Source organism: Mauremys reevesii, linkage group 19, assembly GCF_016161935.1.
Source record: "Mauremys reevesii isolate NIE-2019 linkage group 19, ASM1616193v1, whole genome shotgun sequence".
In the NCBI taxonomy this organism is placed as follows: domain Eukaryota; kingdom Metazoa; phylum Chordata; order Testudines; family Geoemydidae; genus Mauremys; species Mauremys reevesii.
This window is the reverse complement of record NC_052641.1, coordinates 16,698,118-16,715,583: the sequence shown is the minus strand read 5'-3', so window position 1 is coordinate 16,715,583 and position 17,466 is coordinate 16,698,118. Positions and strand designations below refer to the sequence as shown.

General features: G+C 49.8%; 1 protein-coding gene and 1 long non-coding RNA gene across 4 annotated transcripts; one reads left to right on the top strand and one right to left on the bottom strand.

Moving 5' to 3' along the window:
- Window positions 1-124: 124 nt before the first annotated feature.
- Window positions 125-11,975, bottom strand: BARHL1 (BarH like homeobox 1). Of its 3 annotated transcripts, none has more exons than XM_039505943.1 (4): window positions 11,668-11,975; window positions 10,714-11,384; window positions 5,924-6,146; window positions 125-2,301 (listed from the first exon to the last, which is right to left on the bottom strand). In XM_039505943.1, exons 2-4 carry the CDS (start codon window positions 11,171-11,173, stop codon window positions 2,007-2,009), a joined length of 978 nt encoding a protein of 325 aa, XP_039361877.1. In that variant the 5' UTR covers window positions 11,174-11,384; window positions 11,668-11,975; the 3' UTR covers window positions 125-2,006. The 3 variants fall into 3 exon arrangements, with proteins under 3 accessions (XP_039361877.1, XP_039361878.1, XP_039361879.1); XM_039505944.1 differs by having other exon boundaries at window positions 11,743-11,975; XM_039505945.1 differs by lacking the exon at window positions 11,668-11,975 and having other exon boundaries at window positions 10,714-11,439.
- LOC120386567 lies at window positions 5,913-9,012 on the top strand. The gene is made up of 4 exons (XR_005589783.1): window positions 5,913-6,006; window positions 6,374-6,457; window positions 8,602-8,704; window positions 8,953-9,012. It is a non-coding gene; the product is annotated as an uncharacterized LOC120386567 (long non-coding RNA).
- Window positions 11,976-17,466: the final 5,491 nt, after the last annotated feature.

Here is a 17,466-nt window from a genome sequence, read left to right as displayed (position 1 = left end):
TGGGTGAGACTCGTGGAAACGTCCTTTTCCCCCCCCCCCTCCTTTCCCTTCCCTTCCCTTCGGCTTCTTTGATCAGCCAGAGTAAACGGCATAAAAAAGCCCGCGAATGGCTGGATCTGCTTGTTTGTAAAGAAGTTTATTTCCACATTTAAAAAAAAAGAGAGAGAGAGAACCAGAGTTTTTTGTTTTTCTTTTCTGATCTCTTTAAAGCCCAATTCTCCTTCGCTTCTTTTCCTCGCGAAATCCAGACAGGAGAACCCGGGAATACAGACTTACAAGAATCACTTACACAAATACGTCCTCAGGGTTCACAAATAAATAATTCATATACATTTTGCACACAAGTATTTACAAATTTTTCTTAGTTACATACTTTTGAGCACTCTTGGGTTAGCATGAAAGGGCTCCTCTTCCGCTACGTAACGCTGCGATCCGACAGGTCGGTGCCATGGGGTGAGTGGGAGCTGTTCATTATGGATCGGATTAGGGTACAGATGTTGTATGTTTCATGTCAGCACATCCGGGCCATCCCCCTACCTGCACAAGTAGAATTGTTCCTTACAAAGGCCAGGGCACGGATGCCCTAGCGCAAAGCCCGGCATGGGGCTGGCAGAAAGGAGAATGGATAATACGCCTTTGGGAACAAACAAACAACAATTAGAAGCCATGCTCAGGTGAGCTAGTTGATTTGCAAATACCTTTGCCTCATCCTCCAGTCCTTGCTCAGGCAAAACCCACTGAAGTCAGGTGCGTGTTTAGCATGAGGGAAGTCTGTCTGCCTGTCTGTCTTTCCAGGGAGTGTGTTTGTGATAGACACACGGGTGGGTCACGGATCATTGTTTCAAATTATGTTCATTAACAATAAGAATCAGCTATTTATAGCTAGCGATCGCCGCTCTGTACATAAGCCAGCTCCCATCCCACGCCCTGGGCTCATCGTTGGTCAAGTGGAAAGGGTTAATTAATCGTGAGCACGGTGCTAAAAGCTCCTGCAAGGAACGGGAAACTCCAGGCTGCCCCGAAGTTAGCAAGGCGCTAGTCCTGTTGGTGAACTAAATCTTCAAGCCGCCATATAATTGGAACGCAGTAAATTCTTTGAGTGGAAACAAAACCCGGGGTATTTTTTAACCGTGTGTCTCTTACACACAGAACCCTCGTTTTGTTCCTGAGCCTTTACAATCCAATGCGTCTATTTTTGTTAATGGTTTATCAGATTAATTCAGTTCCTCTCTTCAAACTAACTCCGCCTGAAAGAGGAACGTCTCTGAATTCTGCAACGTGTGGAGATTCCTTATTGATTCGATCTTTGTGTAGCCTCTGGCCCGAAGTCTCCTTTTTGTGTGTGACAAACTTTAGTGCTAGAACGCGGGGGAGGGGGCAGAAAGGCCTCGGTGAGCAAAAAGTTTTTTTAAAAGGCCGAAAAAAAACTCTGTGTGGGGGTGGGGGGGATTGTACACCGCGGGGCGGTTTAATTCTGCCCCGTGTTTTTAAGGCGGAGGAGATTCTGCAATAGGGCGATCACACAGACTTGACTATTCGTGTGTTCCCGCTGTGTCCCGTCCCCCCACATCCCCGGGCCTCCTCCCCCGGGTTTGAACAGACGCTTTCCCTGAAGTTTGAATTGTTGTTTGTTGGGTTCCCTTTCTCTCCCCCCCTTCCCGGTTCGGGAGCGCTGACCGCTAAGCGCAGCGAAAGAGCGCGCGCGCGCGCAGGATTTTAGCGCAAGATGAAAGCGAGGGCGCGCAAGATGTTAGCGCAAGATGAGCGCGCGCGAGGTTTTCGTTTGATGAGTTTTTTTTTCCCTTTCCAAGTTTCTCTTGCTCCTTTAGGGTGAACGATGGTTTTGTGTGGTGGCGAGGCGGGGGCTGAAGTGCCAAGGATCTGGCCCGCCTCTCCCCCCCCCCCAGCTCGGTGTACAGTTTCTGATGGCCAGGACGGTCTACGCAAGGGAGCAGAGGGGGCCTCTTGGCTTCCTTGGCAGCGGCCTTTGCTGCGGAGTCGGCGCCTCACCGCGGTTGAGCCGCTCGCGGAAGGACGCCTGCCAGGGGGGGCAGAGGTGGGGGCGGCTCGCTACCCCCCTGCAGTCCGTGAATGAGGATCCTGGGTACCAAAGGTCTCTGCAAAGCCGGGGGAGGGGCGCTGGGGCCCCGGTACAGATAGAGGGCCGCTCCCGGGTCCAGGTTGGAGACCAAGCTCTGCGGGTAGAAATAGGGAGAGGGGAACATTCGCTGGAGGGCCGAATAATTCCCAGCTTCTGCCAGTAGCTCCAGTCCCACCGCTGTCTGCCTCTTCCACTTGGTCCTGCGGAGGGAAGCCAAGATAGGCGGGTCAGGAGAGAGCCAACAGGTACCGAAAAACCAGCCCCGCGGGCCTAGTGCAGAGCCGAGGGGGCACCCCCGCTCCTCCGACTGAGCAGAAGTGGCCTTCCACGGGCAAGAAACCTCAACACCCCTCCAGCTACTTCAGCGTTTGCAACTCTCCAGCCCCGCTTCTCCCAGGAGCAGGCAAGCCCCTGGAGACCCACGCAGCCCCTCCTGCAGTGAGCGGTGGGAGAGATTTGCAGCGCGCACGCTTGATATAGTTTGGGTGAAAGCTGTGGAATCTCTCTCACACACACACAAACACAAACACGCCTGTGCTGGACCGCAGGACAACACAATCCTTGATTTGACGATTGTTTCCAGAACCCAAATTCTCTTCCCGCAGCTATTTATCTTCCCAGCGGCCAGGAACCAGGGTGGACTCGCTGGATGTTGACTTTGCGAATATTAACGTGAAGGAGTGGGGGGGGGGGAAGGGAAATTGACAAGAGTATTAATTGCCCGCTATTTATGCAAGCCCAGGGTGCTATATTAGAATAGTATGTTAGCAGTGTCATGCGAACTATGCAGCACGCGCATGTGTATATGTTATCACATGTGCTCATGAGATAGGAATTATTATTATTATTAGTTACTCACAAGGATATAATGTATCAGATCGTATGTCTGAGCTGGAAAAATATCTTCAGGTAACTGGTCTCAGACATACTCTCTGCTATATTGTGTGTAATAATAATATGTGATCACAACACATGATAACATAACTGCACATAGGCTGATCTATAGTGATTGGAAATATCCGTTTCTAATTTGCCAGCTCAGGCAGGTGATTATCTATGTTATCATATATGATGATCACATGCTAAGATAGAATTACACACATGCCTGAAAAAACAACAAGGAGGCCGGTGGCACCTTACGGACTAACAGATTTATTTGGGCATATGCTTTCCTGGGTTTAAAAAAACCCCTCACTTCTTTAGATGCAACATACTCCTGAATAGTTCGGCATTATCTGCAATCTCAGACACTGGGATTCTTGTTGGTTTCTAATCAGGGCGCTGTGTTATTAAAACTTTCACACAAGCACCTGAACATCACCGGAACCAAATTAAAGCTGTGTTTAAAAAGTTCAGATTTCAGATGAAGCTAGAAAGAAGATTGAATTCGTGCAAGGTCTTTTGGAAATCTGGAGAGAGAAATAGCACCTGAGATGTCTATAGCTGCCTTAGGAGTTTAATTGAAACCAGATAAATAACCCTAAACGGGGAAAATAAACTCCCACAAGATTTGTTCATGTCCCGCCCCCAAAAAAAATTTATAAAAAACAAATGTTGTGATCGGTTTCTAAATGGCCTGAGAAATACTCACTCCGCTGTCTCTCTGGGGGTGGGAAATAGAATAAACTATCCCTAGCTGGGGGGTGTTACGAGTGTCCTTTGGCTGTAAGGAAAGCGCGGCCCCTCCAAGAAACACGCGATTCCAGGGTGAAGGCGGGACGCACTTTTACCAGGCAGCGGGTCACGCTGACAACCAGGCGTGTCTGCCGCTCCTTTGGCGGCGCTGACGCTGATTCGCAAAGCCCCGGCCGGAGCAGGGGTCGGAGCCCGGGACCAGCGGGTCGGGGCGGGCGGCACCGGCTCGGCTGGGCGCCTCGGCCGTCTCGAGCCTTTGCCAGTTTTGTCGCTGACGCGCTGGACCTATTTCCACCATTCAATTATTCATCATAATAATAATTGTGTAATTACTGTAACTGGCGTTAATTATTGATGCCCGGGATTTATTATTCATGGGCCGATGTGTTGTGCTGTTGTGCTGATCGAAAAGCGCGTTTCTTCCTTTTTCCTGGGCGGTTGTTTGGGGGGCGGATTCTTTGGCTTCCTGATTGGGGGGCTGGGAACAGGAGCCCCACAAGGATAGCACCGGGGGCACAGGAGCCCCACAAGGATAGCACCGGGGGGGGCAGGGAACAGTAGCCCAAAAAGTATAGCACCGGGGGGGGGTGTGAACAGGAGCCCCACAAGGATCGCACCGGGGGGGGGCTGGGAACAGGAGCCCCACAAGGATAGCACCGGGGGGGCACAGGATCCCCACAAGGATAGCACCGGGGCTGGGAACAGGAGCCCCAGGAGCCCCACAAGGATAGCACGGGGGCTGGGAACAGGAGCCCCCAGGATAGCACCAGGGGCTGGGAACAGGAGCCCCCAGGATAGCACTGGGGGAGCAGGAGCCCCACAAGGAGCCCCACAAGGATAGCACCGGGGGGAGCAGGAGCCCCACAAGGATAGCACCGGGGGGCTGGGAACAGGAGCCCCCCAGGATAGCACCGGGGGGGCACAGGAGCCCCACAAGGATAGCACCGGGGGGGAGCAGGAGCCCCACAAGGATAGCACGGGGGGGGCTGGGAACAGGAGCCCCACAAGGATAGCACGGGAGGGGGCTGGGAGCAGGAGCCCCACAAGGATAGCACGGGGGGGGGCTGGGAGCAGGAGCCCCACAAGGATAGCACCGGGGGGGCTGGGAACAGGAGCCCCCCAGGATAGCACCGGGGGCAGAGGGGGGCAGGAGGCAGTTGCTGTTGGTGTTTTGTTTTTTAAGCAAGTAACTATCACAAGGAGACGAGGAAGGCACGTGTCCCGCGGCCTCGCCTGGTGTGAAAGAGGCTGTGGGGCTCTCTGCCTCTCCAGCCCCGTGTGCCTACGGCTGGGCGGCTCATCTTCATCCTTATTATCCAGCCGGGGGTGGGGGTCCTGCTTTCACGCAGACCCAGGTATTGTCACCCATTGCATGGGGGGGGTGCATTCACCCGGCTGGTGCTTGGGGGCAGGGCTCCCAGGCCTTGCATTGTTCATTGTGATTTTCTGAGTCGGTTCTAGGAGCGGCTGCCAAGCTGCCTCCTACTGCTGGGTCGGGCCCGATCCTGCGCGGCTTTGGGGACGGGGGGGGGGGCTCAGGCAGGGTTACCCTTGGGCTGCCTTCGGGAGCAGAGTTCTTGAGTAGCAAAGTGACCCCGGACGCTTGTCCGTCTGCACCTGGGGCAGATTCGGACCAGGCCAACCCCCAGCCCCCGTTCCTTGGCGCCCAGCCAGGCTGCTGGCCGCTCCACGGGTGGATTCCCTTGGCTCTGGCTCCGGGAGGTTTTGTTTTAAAGATAAGGGTCGGGCTGTCTTCTCTGGTTGCTATTTTTAAACCCGCCAAAGCGGAGGCGTCCGGCGGCGTTGGCCAATCTCCGCTGTTCACTGCCCCTGGGCTGCAAGCAGCGGGCCGCCTGCCCCCGCGGGCCTGGCTTTGCAGCCTGCGTTCAAACCCCTCCCTTTCACCCGGGCCCGTAACACCGCGCTGCAGCCTCTGGCCCGCGCTCCGCACAGCTGCCTTCGCTGCGCCAGCCCGGGCCCTGGCACCCGCGCTGTGCGTCCCCCAGGCCCTGCAAAACTTCCCGTTCGGGGGCTTTCAGGGACTCGCTTCAAAGCCACTTCCTAGTCGCTGGGTGTGGGGAAGCCCTGGTGCAGCCCCGCGGGAGCCGCCCTGGGCCCAGAGGCTGCCCCCAGAACCCCCCTGGGCGGGTGGGGAAAACAGGGAGATTGGCGACGTGTTGCCTTTACCTTCTGTTCTGGTACCACGTCTTCACTTGGGTGTCAGTGAGGTTGAGGGAGGCCGCCAGCTCCATCCTGTCCTGCACGCTCAGGTATTTCTGCCTCTCAAAGCTCCGCTCCAGCTGCGCCAGCTGGTGATCGGTGAAGGCGGTGCGGGCTTTGCGGGGCTTTTTCAGCCTCACCGGGGGGCTGTCCCTGGAGCTGGAGATTTCTCGGTCCCCTTCTTCTTTCACTAAAGGGGAGGGGGGAAGAATGCACATGGTGTCAGGACAGACGGAGGGGTGATCCAGAGCGGCTCTGGGCTGCTTCCTTGCAACAGCAGGAGCAGAGAGGCTCAGGCAGAGAAAGAAATAAGTCTCTCTCTCTCACACACACACACACACTCTCTCTCTCTGCCCTGGCTATTGTTTTGCAAATACAAGCGGGCGAGTCTGCCCTGAGTTTTGCCTTTTCTCCTAGGCCCTGGTGTTCTGTGATCACTGCTGCATTTTGGCTCGGTGTGGCTGGTGATGGGATGCAAAGGTCATGGCGCTCGGAAGGAAGGTAACGCAGAAAAAGTTGGAAAAAATAAGGGCAAATGCTGGGCATGACCGGATGTGAGAATAGTAACCAATGGCACATGTTTCGTTTGAATACCAGAGATGCAGTTCAAAAAGAGAGAGAGGGAGAGAAAATTCCTGGGGGAAAGTCTATCTATCTATCTATCTATCTATCCCCAGACACCCCCTCTATCTATCTATCTATCTATCTATCTATCTATCTATCTATCTATCACGTCCCGGATTGACCTGTATTTTGTCTTTTAGTAGAAATCCTAATTTAAAAAAATAATAATTATCGTTGATTGAGTTCTTTTACATTTCCTCCTCCGCTGCCACTGCCTGACCACGGAGTTTCCCCATCCCCTCTAGCTTTACTCCAGTCAATCCAACCAATGTTATTGCAAGGATGGATTGGTTTATTTTTGGACAGGAAAAATCAAGTGTGGGAGGGAATCTGGATTTGCTGACCATAAAGTTGAGGCGCTGCAGATTCTTTGTTAGCGTGGGGCTTGTTAGCACTGCCTACTTTTTAAATTCATGCAATGCTTAAAAAGAGCCACTTTTCACTGACGAATCATTGTTAATATACTGTAAAGAAATGCATCTCTCTCTGAATAGGGCATATGGCGCACAGATATAAGACAAATGGAATTCTTAAAGAGGTAGAAGGAAATATGTGAGAAGGTGCTGTGAGGACATGCTTTTGCGATGATTTAACTTTTAAAATGCCTAATGAGATGTTTTAATGATAGTTCGTTAATGCAGGAAAGTCTGTGTTTCTATAATATACACACAAGCAGACCAATATATTACAGAGACGCTGATGGCTAGAAAGAATGATTTACACCAGAAAGAATGATTTACACCAGAAAACATCTGCACTAGATTGGAAAATCTAAGCAAGAAAAGCTCTGTTTTTCCCCCCTCCTTAAAGAGATTATGTAACAAAAAGCTTCAGTTTATATAAATTGGCTGCATTAGGTTTTTACAGGGGTTTATGGTAAATTTCATTGTGGAAGGTTTTAGAAGTGACAGGGCTGTAGTTGAATGCGAGTTGATTTCTCTCTGTAGGAAGACAATAATCCGGTTAATTGAGCCACCAGGGAACGAAACCCTTCAACCAGAAATCCAGAATCTAGCAGACCAGATAGAGACCAAACCCACTGAATAGCTCTTAAACATGAGTTTCTGTTTCATTTATTGGCGAAACAAATACTTTCCCCCATCTTCGCCCCCTCCAAAAATCAAATCAAATCTGGGCTGGTGGAACCAGTAGCCTATGACCTCTGCAAAGATGATAGTTTGGAAAACACCCTTTCAATGGAATCTTCACGATGTTTATTTCAGGTCTCAGGGTGAAGCGATGGGGGAGAAACTTTGGGGGTTATTTGATCGGTCATTAAAGTTATTGCGGATGTGGCTGGATTTCCTTAGACGTCCATTGGAATTTGGGGGGCAGGATCTGAGCCAAACACTTCAACATTATTAAAGTCTGGACTTCGAAAAAAGTTAATTGGTGAAAAGAGAGAAAAGAGAGAGAAAAAATGACAGTTTGGAATCGATTGTTCTCCCGGCTTCCCAGAAAGCCCTGTTTAGCCACTGAACTTCCCTTTGGATTTCAGTCCAAGTGAATACAAAACAGTTTATCTGATTTCCTCTACGACTAGTCAACACAGTTTCGAAAAATGTTTAGCCCATTATTTAGATGAGGTGCGGAAGGTAAAATAAAACACCTTCCTTAACAGCTATTGCTTTGAAAAGCTCGCTCGGGTATTAAGGGCGTTTTTCTTATACATATCAGGGTTTTTTTCCCACCTCACTTAGAAAAGTTCCTGGCTTGGCCACATAGAAACGCATGGGAAGCGTTTGTTTTTCATCTGGGCTCAATCCTGAAATCCTAAGGAGCAAAGTGTGCCTGCGCGTTTTAAACCAAAATCTCCCACTGAACTCGGTAAACTCTGCCTGGAAAGCTAGGGCATAACAGAGCCCTCGGTCCTTACTCGGGCTTATTTCAATCCATGGGAAAGACTGATTTAAAACCGGAGTAAGGGGCCCTATCTTTGGGACTGGGCCTTATATTTTTAATCAATTAAACAACTTGTTACCATTGTTACCATTTGATGCATTGAATGTATTTCCCTCCAGCTGTACTTGGTTCGAATGTGAACACACGCTACGAGTTTCTGCTGGCAGGGAAGCGGAAAAGTGTCCTTCACTGCGGACTCCCCCTTGCACTGGGGAACGCCTGGTTAGTGCTGGTTGGCTTTTATTAATTAGTATTATTAATAATTATTATATATTATTTAATCGCTTACTATGAAATGCAATTTGTCAGCTCCCACTTGCAGGCAGCCTGGCCGTGCATGGCTTTGATAAGAAATATTTCATGGTAAAAAATTGGTTTGAAAGATTTCCTGTTGAGGATCAAATCTCTCTGTATAGTTTATATTTACTGCTTTAGGGGAGTTACAAGCGTGCACTTATTTTTCTACCTAGTTTCTTTCGCAGCTTGGCAGTTTTGAAAAAGAGAGGCAGGATTTACAAATGAAGGGGAAAAAAGCTGGTAATGCTGAGTTCCATTTGATCACCTGCCTTCAAAAGCCTGGAGTCAATTTCTGTTCCTTCCCAGCCAGATACATTTCACTTCGGCTTATTGTGCGAGGAATGAGACGATAAAACGCAGCTTCACTTGGGCATATTCAAAAAGTTTCCAAAATCTGCTTGGTGTAAATAGTTTTCTATCTCAAATATATTTGTAAAGAGACACATTTCCCTTGTTAATTTAATGTCTAGTTGTTGCTGTTGGGTTTTTTATCTGATGTAAAATAGAGGATGGGAATGAATTATAATTAAAATGGTAAGGTCAATGGTAAAACATTATTAAGAATGATACAAATAAAGAAGCAGCCAAGCAAAGAAGATCATAGTTCTTCACTTCCAAGGAAATTCAGGCCTATTTTTACCATCTCCCTCTTTCTTTCTTTCTTTCTTTCTTTCTTTCTTTCTTTCTTTCGGTCACCCATAAATACAATATGCAGAAATGAGGAATGTCTGCAGCAGAAATCTTATTCTGCCTGATGTGCCCGTGTGCATTATTGCAATCAGAGCGGCGGAGACTTCAAACAGCCGCTTTGAAATGATTTGATCCCTTGTGGACTTGGTGCAGAGGTTAGAACTAGCTATTTGTAATGTTTCCGCGTTAAAAGTTTGAAAAGAAAGTGCGAGAGACCGAATACACTTGCAAGGAGACACCACAATCAGACGCATCAGGAGGGAAAAAAACAACCCACCGGGGTTATAGAATGTCCCTCTCAACAACGTGAAGTTAAAACCCCAGTCTCCTGCTAGTGTTTTTCACTAACTAGGATTAGAAGAATCTCTTTCTCTTTTCACGGTGGCGTTTACCCACATTTGTACAGCGTAGTAATAGCCGATCCTTCCCGAACGGATTGGAGGTGAAATTAATTCGGATCACCCCGAAGTTATTTCAATAATCAGCTATTTTAAAAAACCGCACAGCTCCCCTGCATGTCTAAAGGCGAACGGATACATCGAAACGGGGGGCAGCCATTTCTTTCGGGTTCTTTTAATCTGTAAATAGTTCGAAAGCAAAATCCCAAGAGTCTAAAGGTTAATTCTCTCTGCGCGAGGTACTAGCCAATTACCCTCTGAAAATACAGAATGAAATTGCTAAAAGAAAATCTATCAATGGAGTCCTTGGGCATGTACCGCTCGTGTGATTAATAATTATTCAGATCTTTACGGGGCAAGGAAATTCTGCGGGTTTGGTCTAAGGAGCGGGTTCATTTCTATTTTTTTTCTCCCCACGTGATTTTAATATTCCTCAGTCCGATGCTATAACGCCCCCTCCTCACCTCACTAATTAAAGTTCCGCCCGATTGTTTTAAACTCAAGCTTTGGGAAGTTTTCATTATTTATCGCTGATTTCTGGGCTGTCGGCGGCAGGTGTAAAGAATCAGGCTTCCCTCCAGCCCCAACCTACGGGATCAAGAGCAAATCAAGATTCACCCCCCGCAAGAAATAACAGGGAACCAAATCGCCCCAGCTTCTTTTCCCAGAGACAGAGGCCAGGTGCTTTCTTGGACGGGGAAGGGGAGTGCAGGAAATGTCCAGCTCTTTAAAATGCCTTCACAGCAGAGCAAGGAGTGAAGAGAAAGGCTGGCGGGGTGTTCTGAAAGCAAAGCCGGTGGCAGCTCTAATCGCTGGCTGGGGCTCTCGCCTCCCCTCGGTTCTTACCTTTGTACTCCGAGTCGGACGAGGCGTTGCTGCTACTTTTGTCCATTTTCTCTCGAAAGTCCTCCCCGGGTTTGGCGGGGACTCGCCCCGCCGGCTCCGGGCCGCTCTGTCCATTGGTGCTGGAGTAAGGCGCGCAGGCTGCCAGGGGCTTGCAGTCGGCTAGGATGTCCCTGATTAGGAAAGACGAGGTCACTGTTCTGGATTGGGAAGGAGCCGAGCCCTGACCCGGCGGGAGGTGAGATTCCAAGCCCACGGCCACCCCTTGCCGGGGGGCCACCGCCTCCAGACAGTCCTTCCCCGGCGAATGGGGAGACGGGCACCCGCTGCTGACTTCGGAGCCGGGGCTTAGTTCCAGGGGGGACCTGCACTCCCCCATCAGAGGGTCTCCTTTGGGCACCGCCGGGCTCCCCGCTCGGTGGGACAGGATGGAGTCGATCCCAAAGCCGTTGGCGCCTTCCATGGCCAGGTTCGTCCCCCAGCCCCGGCCGTTCGCTCACACCCGGCACCTTTCAGGCGGACATGGGCCGGCAGCCCGGACCTGGCGGGGGCGGGTGGGGCTGGGACAAGGCAAAGTTCAGCCTGGGATCCAGGGAGCCGGTAGAGCAACAATCCCCGGGGGCGCGGTGCATTAAATCCAAGGCTCAGCCCTCCTGCTTCAGCATCGCAGCCAGCTGCGTTCGGGGGGAGACAGACAGACAGACAGGCAGAAAGAGGGAAAGGATTAAAAAGTCAAAGTTTGCTTGGGGGACCCCCCTCCGTCGATTTAATCCTAACTCCACCCCCCCCCCCATACATCTATCAGCTCTGAACTCCAGCGCCCGCAGGTTGGATGGGGAGGGGGGGGGAATCGATCCAACGCGGTTTTCAGCGCCGTAACTAGTTAATGATTCAAAAATCAATGTGGGGGGAAGGGGAGGTGGGTGTTAAGGGGGGAGGGGGGCGCCCTGCCAGCACCTCGGCCGGATCCTGCGTTGGAGATCAAGAATCAGGCCGGTCCAACGACACAAGGCTGGATGGAGATTTCAGCACCTCTGAGAGCGCCGGGCTGCGCGGCTGGGAGCGGCTGCACCCATCGTGTCGAAGCGGTTGGGTCGCCCTCCCGGAGACGGACGGGGCGGTCTGAGCGCGGCTCGGTTTCAGCACCTTGGACAGAGGCACCGGCAGGCTGGACCCGCCGGCTCCGCTGGTGACACGTTCCCCTTTAAAAAAATGAACTAGTGTCACTTCAGTTTGGGTTTCTTCTTCTTCTTCTTTTTTTAAGGTGCCAGGGCCACGTGTCTGAGCATCCGCCCTTCTCATTGGCTGCGGTGCTTTTTGGGTGATGTCACACACTGACTAAGGAACCTGATCTCCTTTCAGTTTGATTAAAAGAGACACTGAATTAATTACAGCCCAGATCCAACTGTTTACAGGCAATTTCCACCCTGTTTGCTTTCATTACACCGCTGATGAAGCTCCTAATGGGGTTATTACCAATAGGGGGTAGGCCTGGGTTGATGTGTGTGGGGGTTGTGGGTTTTTTTTTTTAACTTTTGCTTTTTCCACAATTAGCTGAATCATTAGTTCCCCTCACGCTGAGAAAGTTTTTCTGCATGTTTAAAAACAAAAAACCCACGGACGAATGATTTAAATGGGCTCTAAATGCTGAAGACGAGACAGGAGGAGGAAGAATCCCTCCCCTCCTCATTTAAACGGCTTTTAACAAGGACGAAGTTTTAATGTTCTAGTGATTTATTTGCAGATTTCTCAGACTCTTTCCTTCAAACCGATTTTCATCTTTTTTTTAATTCTTGCTCCGTTGCCGGGCTCTGTCTAGCGAAATGTTTATTTGCGTTTGATGGTTTTTTTTTAAATAATATAGCGCTAAAGGTTGATAAGTTAGAAATAACATCACAACAGTAATAGACCCGTAAATCGAGCAAAGTATATACAGCGCAGACGGAGGAAATAATCATAAAGTAGGAAACAGATCCAGAGCAGGATTATCTAGCTTTTAATGACACACGTACCCGAGCCATCAGGTAGGAAGAAATAACATACAAAGGCAGGTTTATCCTACTAGGAAGTAAATGTAACAATCGATAGAATCGCGCGCGTGTGTGTGTGGTTCTCATCCCTGTCCATGCTAGGGGATTTGGCCGGATTGGCTTTTCCTGCCCCTAAACCCTTCCACAGAAACCCGCGGGGGAATGCGACCCCATTTCTCGTTGAACACCTAGAAATGACCTCCACGCCCGAGCGCTAACCGGCGCTCACTCTTTCCTCTCCCGAGTTTTCAGTTCAGGGGAGGCGAAGCAGCTGCTGCATCTCGGCCTCTCAAACGTCCAGCAATGCCGATGAAATAAAGGGATCGGGGGGCGGGATGCATTTAGGTGAGAACCCTGAGCGGGTTCCCTCCACCCCTTGTCTGGAACCGCTTCCCTTCCTATTTCCCCAAGAGAAACGAACGATTTATTTTCTTAGATTCTGGAGCTCTTTAAAAAAACAAACTCTCCGGATTTCCGAAGATTTGTACATCGTTGTTTCTAGTTTAAGGGGCTAAGGATACCAACCGGAACGGAGTTTGTAATTAATTCAAGTTACTCCCTGGCAATGCAGCTGGGAGAGCTTCCAAGACCCTTTGCGGGGTTTACACCCTTCAAAGCTGGCTGGCCGGCCATTCACCCAGGTACTTATCTGTGGTAGTTCTTGTCCTTTCTGACGGGTCTTTTGCCCAGCCTTGTATGCCACGCTGAGTCATGGGCCGCCCCTCGCCACAACGGCAGGGACCTGCCGGGATCTGTCTGTACAAAGTTTTGTTCTTTCTACAAATCTTTCCCCCCCCCTCTCATTTTCTATTTATTTTCCTCCTCTTCGCCTTTCGCCCCTTCCATCCAGGCGGCGGCTGGCTCTTGTCCCTCTTCCAAAGATCCCCTTGGCCAGCAGCTTGGAAGCGGGCAATTGCACCGAAGTTGCGCCTTATCCCCAGAGAGGCCGGAGCGCGGCTGCCAGCTGTCGCAGAGGGGCAGAGCCTGCCAGCGCTTCCAGGACTCGCTCTGGAGTTCTGGGTCGGACGCTGAGCCTAGTCCTCCCCCCAGCACACGCTCTCCCCCCATGGCCAGTTTAAAGATGTTCCTTCTCCTCCGCTTTCAAGAACAAAACCAAACCACACAAACAAAATCTAGGGGCGATTCTTAGCGCATCCTTCCCCTACAGGGAGGCCTTACCCCCTTTGAACTGCGCTGTTTAACGTCGCTTCAGCCCTGATCCCCCCCTGACCCGGGTTAGCACAGTCCCCGCCACCTCTGAAATTGACGCATGCTATGAAACGGTCAACGAAAACCCAGGCACCTCACGCCAGCTCCCGAGAGAAGGTAGCTGCACCCTTCCTTCCCCTGGCTGCTATTTCAAACTGTTTGCATGGGGAGTTCTGCCTTGGGGCTGGCTAACCGCAGCCTTGAGCCTCCACCTTGAAATCGAGATTCCTCTGCCAACGAGCGCCAGGATTTTAGATACCTACATGTTCTCTTTTATTATTGGGTTTTTTCCCCTCCCCAGTTTCCTCCCTCCCAGCCAGGCTCAGCACACCAGCCTGGGGGGGGGGGGGACGCAAGCGCTCTCTTGAAGTTAGCGAAGGAAATCTTGCTGTTAATCTGGTTAATTTCTTTCCCCCTCGTTTTTTAACAGAAAGGTTGGATAGTGTTAGTGCTTCCCGCGCAGAGTCCATAAAGAGCCTTGTTTTTAGTGGCACATTATTCCATTAGCATCTTCCTGCCTCTGCACGGGTTTAACCAGAGCCAGGCCACGCTGCAGTCACTCTGCCCAAAGTCCTTACACAGGTGTGTGTGGCGGGGTTAGGGCGTCATTTGACACGTTTCAGTTCTAACTGTACCTCTGAAGTTGCCTTGTTGAACCGCCCCTAGATTCCTGGGGCTGATCCAAAGCCCGGGGAAGTCCAGGAAAAGACTCCTGTTGACTATCGGGCGTCTGGCTCCATCCCACCCCCTTGGATCATTGCGAAAAATCTCTCCGCTGGGGGAGTTTCGTTGCTACAAGTTTGGGAATATGCAGGGCCTCTCCCAGCAGAGCTCAGCCCCGACCCCACCGCTTTCTCCCTGGCGGATCTAAAGGTGGGTTTGAGCCGTTTGCCCTTTTAATACGGTGCAGGGCACAAGTTTGGGGAAGTCTCCGCCGGGTTCCACCTGCTCCGAGGAGCCAGGATTTTAAACGGGAGAAATAAGAACACTGGGGACCAACCGCAGAGGCAGTTTTGTGTATTTTAAACCCGGGTGAAATAGACAGAGGTGGCTCCGAAAAGCTCTTTGCATTTCTGGGTAATCGCCCTCGATTAGCTGCGCTAGTGCCTGTCCCCCACTGCACTGGTATCCAGGCACAGTAAGTAGCCAGGACTCGAGCCTCCCCCAGACAGAATCGGGTTAAACAGATTGATTTTGATGTAGTGACCAGGTTAACTGGATCGGGTTGATTAGAAACATCCTAATCGCCTCGTGGCTTAATTCTTTAGCTGCACCGCGCAGCCTCCAGAGCGAACGGAATGAAAACCGACTCGGCCCCTTCCAGGGTGGTGCCAGTTTCACTTCCCTCTGACTATTTCCCACCCGCTCAGTTCCCTCCTAGACAGAGCAGCTCGGGCTCCGGGCGTTCTCCCCAGCAGCCGTTCGGAGGCAGTTTGGGTTTTGCTTCAGGTTGGCTGTCAGGTAATTGTCTTGTCAGATGTGACAGGGCACATTACAAAGCAGTTCCCCGAGGGCTCTACAGCGAATGTTGCTAATAATAACAACAACAAACAGCCATTAATTAATACAAAATATTAATACTCCGTTTAGGGCACGGGCGTGGGGGGGTTAATTAGAGGGAAAGTTGTGATATTGGCGCCTCAAGTTGCCACGTTGTATTTACTGGTAAAATACCAACATTCACAGGCTTTGGAAAGGTTCCCAGGTAATGCAAGCTCGGAGGCTTTCAAAGTCCATCATAATCTGTCATCTACATGTCATTATTTTTCGGGAGGAAATTACTACATGTAGATTGATGTTCATCCTTTTCAGAGTTGTTAAACAGCACACCAGGAAAAGGAATATTCTGCAGTCTCGCTGGAATGAGGAGAGTTGATGTTAAACTCTTTGGAGCAGGTTGTGTCTAAGGTTTTTTAAAGGCGGGATTAGATTTCTGTCTGGGTTTGGAACCTCTGCCTTTAACCTTCTACTAACCAGTCACTTGATGGTAAATGGTAGCGGCTGTGAATAAGTTCTGTGGGGCAGAGACTGTCTTTTGGTTCTGTGTTTGTATAGAACCAATCACACTGGGGTCCTGGGCCATTGCTAGATCTGCTGGGTGCTACATCACTAATAAATACATAAATATAACTAATGCATTAATATACATAAAGAATGAACGTTATGTTATGCCAGATTTAGTCTCCCAAAGATTTGAACACATGCCTAGTTTTGCCCATGTGAGTAGTCCTATTGACTTCAATTAAGTATTAATTAATTAGGATTTTGACTTCAGTGAAACTAATCAGTGTGGGCATGTGCTTAAGTTTTTGTAGGATCTAAACTTTTCACTGGCTCTACCTTCTAGTTGAATCTGGCACTGGGGGAGCCAACGCTGTGAAATATATTTAGAAGAACTGAACACTGGATGGAAGAATAATATAATATAACATACTTTGCCCTTCTTATTCCTCTTCCATCCGAGGATCTCAAAGCACTTTCCAAGCAATGAGTGTGGTACTCAACCCTCCCTTTGTGAGTTAGGTGGACTTCAGTTAGATTTGCCATATAGAAGGGTGGTTGAGCATGTAATCCCATGAATTACTGAGCACCTCTTACTGGACTGCCTTCATTTCCCACTGACATCAGTAAATGTTGAGATTACTCAGCATTTCGCAGGCCTGGGTCCCAGATGATTTATTCTAGGTCTCACTGCTAGTTAGTGGAAAATCCATGACTAGAACCCCAGTCAGTAGACTCCTAGGCCTGTGCTTTGACCACACACTGTGTTTACTATATTCTAGTTCGCTTGGACTTCGTTAGATCAATTGCACTGGAAACAGAGGATCTCTATTTATCCATAGCCATAGCAACAACCTGTGCAGTAGAAGCAGTGCAAGCTTCCCCATTGCTCCATCAACACAGAATTGTAGAATCGTAGACCTGTAGGGCTGGATGGGACCTGAGAAATCATCAAGACTAAACATGCTGAGTATTTTTTTTAATCTTTCCTCATAGACCAATTTTCTAAATATTTTATCATGTTTGTTGCTCTCCTCTGGACTTTCTCCAGTTTGTCCATGTCTTTCCTAAAGTGTGATTCCCCAGAATGGGACACAGTTCTCCAGCAGAGGCCCCACCGGTACCACATAAAGCAGGACAATTACCTCTCATGTCTGACATATGACACTCCTGTAAATAGACCCCAGAATGACATTAGCCTTTTTCACAGCTGCATCACATGGTTGATGCATATTCAAGTTTGTATTTGAATCCTGTCCTCTAAAGTGCTTGTAGCCCCTCCCAGCTTGGCGTCATCTGCAAATTTTATAAGCATCCGCTCCACTCCAGTATCCAAGTCATGAATGAAAATAGGGAATAGTACCAGGACTTACCCCTGTGTGACCCCCCTCGATCTGTCCTCCCAGTTTGACAGCAAACCATTGATAACTACGCTTGCAGTTGATCTTTCAACCAGTTGTGCACCCACCTTATATTAATTTTATCTAGACCACATTTCCCTAGTTTGGCATGTGGG